The sequence below is a fragment of the Tenrec ecaudatus genome, chromosome X, assembly GCF_050624435.1.
Source record: "Tenrec ecaudatus isolate mTenEca1 chromosome X, mTenEca1.hap1, whole genome shotgun sequence".
NCBI lineage: Eukaryota > Metazoa > Chordata > Mammalia > Afrosoricida > Tenrecidae > Tenrec > Tenrec ecaudatus.
In genome coordinates this window covers 53,617,539-53,623,758 of record NC_134548.1, presented here as the reverse complement: position 1 = coordinate 53,623,758, position 6,220 = coordinate 53,617,539, and the positions used below count along the sequence as shown (strand labels likewise).

Genomic DNA, 6,220 nt, shown 5'->3' with positions numbered 1-6,220 from the left:
GAACATTTTCTCATGTTTCTTGGCCGTTCGGATTTCTGTCCTTTCGAAACTTCTGTTCAGGTCCTTTGCCCACCTCCCTAGTAGGCAATTGTTTTTTTCTTTTTGGAAGCTAGCATACTGTAGATTTTAGTAATAAGCACTGAGCAGAACTCCAGGTTCTAGGCCCTCTCCCTACTGCACTGGGAGATAGTATAAATGCCATCACTGCCACCCACCTTGGCATAAAGAGGCCCCTTGCCTGTGTGTTTGTTTTTTATTTGCTCTTTGTCTGTGTGGCTCACAGACACGAAAGAGCCTAAGGAAGACACAAGAAACAGATTTTCAGTTTTTATTATAAAAAAGATGATCCCAGCCCAGTTAATTCAATAAAAGTCACCAATGCAAAGTTTGATTTGGTCAGGGTTTTCCCACCTGGAGAGGAGGCTGGTAGAGAGGAGCAGGCACCCCCTACTCCCCTTCCCTCACCCATTTCATCCTCCCCAACATATGTATAAGTTGCTTTCCTGGCTGCTCACTGGGCCTCATTGAAGCGGGTCACCATTGTCTTGTGCAGTGTTTCTTTGTAGGATTCGGTTGAGGTGACCCCATAAGAGCTTCCCCGGGCACCTAGCCCAGAGCCCCGCACCCGTGTCTGGGCCTGTGTGAGAGATGTAGCAAGCGGTCAGGTTGGCTGGGAAATGGGGAAGGATGGGGATGCAGTGGGAAGGAGGTGTACTTGGGGGTGGACAAAGAACCACAGAAGACTCACTTCAATGGGTGTTATAATGCCCTGCTTCTTGCGGCCCAGGCCACTGCCCTCCTTCCAGCCCATGGCCTGGAGCATGCGACTGCCAATGTTGTCACTGCCCAGCCCGTCCCGCGTAGGCTGCTCAAAGTCTCTGGGGGAGACAACAGTGCGATTTGAGTGACTGAGCTGCCAGACTCTAGACCACTCCCCTGGCCTTGGACACTCACACGGATGCTGCCGACATGCCACCATACTTCCTCCTCTTGGGCTCTGGTGGCTCTGGGATGCCGTACTTTTCCCTGCGCTCAGCTGCACGGTCCCGGTATTTCATTTGCTGCAAGTTTGTGTATGGGCATGAAAGGCTGAATCTTGCAAGGGCAGTGTGGGACTAGACCTGGGCCCGGGGAGAGCTCAATGTGGATAAGAGGTCCCAGCTCCCCCAGGGCCAGGGCAGAGCGGGAGCAATCAGGGAAGGAGAATTTGGGAAGGCTCTCTCTCTTTCACAGGGCCAGGATGTGCGGTGACTGGTGGTAGGTAGTCAGGTAAGGGACCTGAACTCCAGCTTCCGGCACACGGATGAAGACTGTCCGGGGCAGGGGGAGGGGATGGAGTCCAGGAATGGGTCAGGCCTCACCTCCATGTCATTCTTTTCTAACGCTTCCAGCTCGTTTTCTGACAAGTGGGCTCGCCTGTGAATCTCGAGGTTTTGCTGCAAGCAGAGCAGAAAGAAGAGTTATGCTTCGGGGCTGCAGGGGCTCTGGCCCCAGGGTTCCCTGCCTGCCCTCCCCTCAGTCACCTTGTGGAGCCCCGAGAGTTGCTGGTGCCGGATGAGGGCCTCCTTGCTGGGGAACTGACGCCGACAGAGCAGGCAGGCTAGCTTCTGCCAGTCAGTGAGTTTCTCTTCCCGCTCAGGGCCTCCTCGCTCCTGCTCCTCCTCACTGTCACTCTCTCCGCTGTAGGCTGCCACCAGCCCCCGGGGCGGACTCTGTAGAAGATGAAGGTGATGGTGGGGGAGTCAGGCCTGGTTGGATCAGAATTGCCTGCCCCCCCTCTGCCCTAAGCACTCACTGGGCGGTCATCACTGGCCAATTTGGGGAGATCCATGCTGGTGTGTTGCCTCTCCGCTAGTGCCCCCTAGGGTGGAGAGACACGCAAAGGCAAGGAGTCAACAGAGAGATGGGAAGAGTGACACACAAAGGGGAGAGGGGTGCAGACAGACGGCTGGCCACACACACCTTCTTCTCTAGGATGGCATAGCCGGCATCTGCGGTGGCCGACTCACGCCTTTCATCGTCTCGCATGGAGCTGATGGGCTGGAAGCTGTTTTTAAAGTTTTCCTTTTGCTTGTTGAGGCTGCGGGCCCAGCGTTCCATGTCCTTGGCAATCTGGGAGTAAGGGTAGAGGTGAGGGCTGGGCCCTGGGAGCTCCCCAGCCTAAGGAACGCCCATAAACCACAGCGGAACCAAGCCCCATCCACTGATCTGCTGCCATTTTTCCTGCTCTACAGCTTCAAGCTCGGCCCCAGTGCCATGACATCACCTCCATGTAGTCTGAACGACTACAGAGATTTCACTTGCTCTCTGAGCTACCCTACCGCTCTTGTCCCCTTCTCATAATACTCTTGTTTCAAACAAAACAAAACAACAAACCATCTCATCCCCAGACACTACTTCCTTAAGACCCTACTTTGGCTTCCCACCACACCTTAAGACCCTTCCTTGCCTTTCCACACACCATGAACAAACCCAAACTCAAGACCATGGCTTTCTAGTGCTACACAAATCCCATCGCTACCGTTCCCAGCTCCTAACACCATCAGTCCCCGACATCCCTCTAGTTTGCCATAGCAGCCAGTAGCAATGTGGGGAGAGGGGAGGAAGTTCACAAGTTCACATCTGTCACTGTCCCCGATAGGCACCCACTCTATAGGAGGTTTGCTGTGTTTCACTCTAGCCCTCGGAAACATACAGGACTGTTTCTGTCTGTGCATAATTTTAATTTACAAGTGGGATGCCACACCAGATTCTGTTTATTATTCACCCTTGACACCACCAGTTTGAGAACTTACTAGGATGCTGAAGGAACACTTAGGTGCTTGCTTCTAAACATGGCATCCTTTTATTTCAAAGATGGAAAAGTGGGCCCCCCTCTAGTTGCCCACCAAATACTGTGATGGCTAGCCTCCTTTCCACCCTCTCTGGTGGTTGGACGGACGGACACACACACACACACACACACACACACACACACACACACACACACACACACACACACACACTCTCTCTCTCTCTCTCTCTCTCTCTCTCTCTCTCTCTCTGTCTACCACCCACCACGCTTAGCCAGTCAAAAGTCAGCGAGGGAGGACACACACACACACACACACACACACACTCACTCTCTCTCTCTCTCCCCCCAGCACCCACCACGCTTAGCCAGTCCAAAGTCAGCTAGGACAGAAGGGACTCACAGGAAGATCTTCCTGAGTGCTCACCTGCTGGGCTGTCTTGGTCTTGTGCTTCTCCTTCTTTTCCTTGCCCTCCTTTGAGGGTGCCCCCGTCTCCTTGTGCCCATCGGCTGACTGCTCCAAGGCAGGTACATAGGTCCGCCTTTCCCCATCCCAGTACAAGTACTGCTGGCTCTGAGCGTTGTAGTAATACTAGGGGCAAGAAAAGGGCACCATGAGGGAAGACAAAGCAGGGGAATCTGCTGGGTCAGTTGCCACCCAATCCAAGCCCACACCTCACACCATCCCTTCCCTGGGCATTCTTATCACCTGAGAATTGGGGTCATAGTAGAGGCCAGTCTGTGGGTCATAGTAGTACCCAGATGTTTCATCATATTGGTAGGTGGAGACATCAGGGACAGCTGGAGAGTAAAGAGACACAGGTGGATGTGAGTCACATTTTCGCTCTGCTTTATCAAGGACTCTCCACATTCTACCCACAGGCTGTGGCTACTCACGGTACTGGCTGTAGGCTTCCTGGCCAGTGGGGCTGGTGGCTGGTGGCAGGGCAGAGTTGGGATGGGTAGGGCTCTGGAGTTCAGATTTGAGCACAGCGGGTGACATGATGGTGTATGACTGGTCATGGGGTCAGACAGGAGGAATAAGGTTCAATATCTGCCAAGGCCACACCTGCCCACCTACCCGAGATACCCTCAGCGCTCACTCACCTGGCTGTTGGCCGCAGTACCCTGGCTGCTGCTCGCCTCAGCAGTTGACGGTTGGTAGATGCCGGGGGCAGCACCCGGCTGGGTGCGGGAGAAAGCCTGCAGGGACACAGCATCTGCCCCAGGCTCTAGGGAGGCCTCAGAACCTGAGAGGGATGGAGGGAGAAGAATGCCTGTGACCATTAGGGCCCCGCAACCCTATGCCTGCTGGCTCCTACCATGCGCTTATAGGAGATGCTAGGGGCAGGGGAGCCTCACCTGCTCCAGCCGGGTCCCCTTTGGTTCCAGTGATGCCGGGGCCCTTGGTGCCCTTGAGGTAGCCATGGGCATAGAGGGAGGACTCTGTGCCCTGGCTGCCACCATAGCCCTCATCTTGTTGGTAGTAGCTGTAGTCGACCGTTGGCTCCTCAGGGGTGGCCCAGGCACCCTCCCCACCCTGGGAGGCCTAAGGGGAGCAGGTGGGAAGGGCTTATTAGAACAGGAAGGGGAGCAAGGGTGATAGGGCAGTTGCTAAGGAGCACTGGCCTTCGGGTGAGGTCAGGGTCTACCTGACAGAAAACCACACAGCCCAGATTGCCCAGCAAGAGCAGAACCGGGCAGTGGTCAAAACGAGCGATGAACAGACTCAGGTCCACCACTGTTGTTTGTGGCCTATGTATAAGACCACACAAGAGCCCAGCCTCCAAGTTGTTTGCTCTTCCCCCATTTTTCTTTCAACCACTCCTACCTTTCTTTTGAATAAACACGCTGTACGTTGTATCAGGCCAAGGCCATAAAAAAACCCAAATCTATCACCACCAAATGCACGAGAGCAAGACGCATGCTACTGTCACCCAAGAGAGCTGGGGTGTCAGTGGCTGGGAAGGGCGCTGCCATTAGGACTGGATCAGGAGTAGGTCAGGTCAAAGTAACAGCAAGGGCCCCAGCCTGGAGGAGGCCCCTAAAGCTCCACCCAGCCATTCTAAAGAGGTTTGGGGCGTCCAGACAGCAACCCCGCCTCCTGCTTGTACAATCTACGAGCCAGCTGAGGATGCCCAGGCATCAGGATGCTGTGGGGAAGGGGAGGACTCTGAGTACCTGTGAGATGGCCCACTGGGCTGCAGCAATGGCTGTGCTGGCCACAGAGGCAGCATTGATGCGACTGCCTTCGTTGGAGGCCATGTCCCTGGGAAGGATGTTAAGAGACTGGGAATGAGGTGGGAGGCCTGGAGGAGGGAGGCCCCCAAGCTGAGGGTCAAGTTAGGAAAGGACGCAGGTAGGACCCTGACCTCTTTGAACCCTTGGCAAACTCAACGTTGATGGTCTTGCCATCAATGGTGAGCGGTGGGTGCAGAGCCTGCAGTATCTGTAGCAGCTGGGCAGCCTCCTATGGAGAAGAGGGTAGGAAAGGGCAGAAAGGTCAGGCCCGGGGAAGCCCCCGGCTCCGTTGCCCTTTATCCAGGCTTGGGACCGCGGCAAGGGACTCTCCTTCCCACCCCAGAGGGCCCTCCCAGCTACCCCGGGGGGCCGGGATCCTGGCTGCCCGGCCCCCCCCATGTGCCGCCCTCACCACGATGGTGGAGAGCTGGATGAAGGCAAATCCACGGTTTAGTTGCGTCTGCTTGTCCTTGATGACACGAACATTGGAGGAAGACAGCACGGCGTAGGGGGCCAAGGCCCCCAGGATGGAGTCCATAGTGCTATGTGGGTTCAGGTTGCGCAAAATGATAGCTGTGGGAACGGGTCGAGCATCAGGGTGCACCCCAGAGAGTCTGCTCCCCACATTAAGGATTTCTCTTTTCTCTGGCTGCTTGCTCTCACTTCTCCCTCCTAGCTGAACTGTACTTGTGAGTCTGAGTCTCAACTCAGGTGTACTCCCCTGCTGAGACCCTTCCCCAGAGAGCCCCAGAGTAGATCGAGCAGCACACTCCTCTGCTCACCCCACGTTGCATGTCTGCCCTCCCACAGGTAGCGCTCTCGGGGAGGACTTGAGTCCTGCTCACCATTTCTTGGAGCTCAGGGCCCAGCCCAGCCACCAGAGGGCAGAGAAGGAACAACTGACTCACTGTCATTGGCATTCTCTGAGCTTGGCTCGGAGCCCTGGGACATGGCTTGGGAAGCGAGCACTCCCTGGGCCTGGTAGGGCTGTGGCAGGGGGAGGAGACCCTGGCTTAGCTCCCGTCCACCCAGTGGCAGCGTCTGCTGGTCCATCCTGGTGCCAAGGGGTAGCTTCTGTTCTGCCTCTGTTGAGAGGTAAAGGAGAGGTGGTGACAAAGGGCAACTGCTTCACGGCGACTCACCCTCCTACCCATACCAACCCCTGTGCACTGGCCTCCATTTTTCCCC

At 55.7% G+C, this 6,220-nt stretch overlaps 1 protein-coding gene across 5 annotated transcripts in view; it reads right to left on the bottom strand.

Annotated features, from left to right (window-relative positions):
- Positions 1 to 314: 314 nt before the first annotated feature.
- The window catches only part of RBM10 (RNA binding motif protein 10), a 30,384-nt gene continuing 24,478 nt past the window's right edge, over positions 315 to 6,220 (bottom strand). For 3 of the 5 annotated variants that reach the window (XM_075538204.1, XM_075538207.1, XM_075538205.1), the window contains 16 exons: positions 5,941 to 6,117; positions 5,445 to 5,605; positions 5,164 to 5,261; positions 4,973 to 5,060; positions 4,154 to 4,340; positions 3,899 to 4,041; positions 3,689 to 3,806; positions 3,501 to 3,592; positions 3,219 to 3,383; positions 1,963 to 2,112; positions 1,796 to 1,861; positions 1,524 to 1,712; positions 1,362 to 1,436; positions 955 to 1,061; positions 749 to 878; positions 315 to 637 (listed from right to left, as the gene is read on the bottom strand). In XM_075538204.1, coding sequence (XP_075394319.1) covers positions 512 to 637; positions 749 to 878; positions 955 to 1,061; positions 1,362 to 1,436; positions 1,524 to 1,712; positions 1,796 to 1,861; positions 1,963 to 2,112; positions 3,219 to 3,383; positions 3,501 to 3,592; positions 3,689 to 3,806; positions 3,899 to 4,041; positions 4,154 to 4,340; positions 4,973 to 5,060; positions 5,164 to 5,261; positions 5,445 to 5,605; positions 5,941 to 6,117 — 2,072 coding nt within the window. In that variant the 3' untranslated portion in view covers positions 315 to 511. The remainder of the gene's footprint in view (positions 638 to 748; positions 879 to 954; positions 1,062 to 1,361; positions 1,437 to 1,523; positions 1,713 to 1,795; positions 1,862 to 1,962; positions 2,113 to 3,218; positions 3,384 to 3,500; positions 3,593 to 3,688; positions 3,807 to 3,898; positions 4,042 to 4,153; positions 4,341 to 4,972; positions 5,061 to 5,163; positions 5,262 to 5,444; positions 5,606 to 5,940; positions 6,118 to 6,220) is intronic. The other 2 variants (XM_075538206.1, XM_075538208.1) reach the window with 1 other exon arrangement.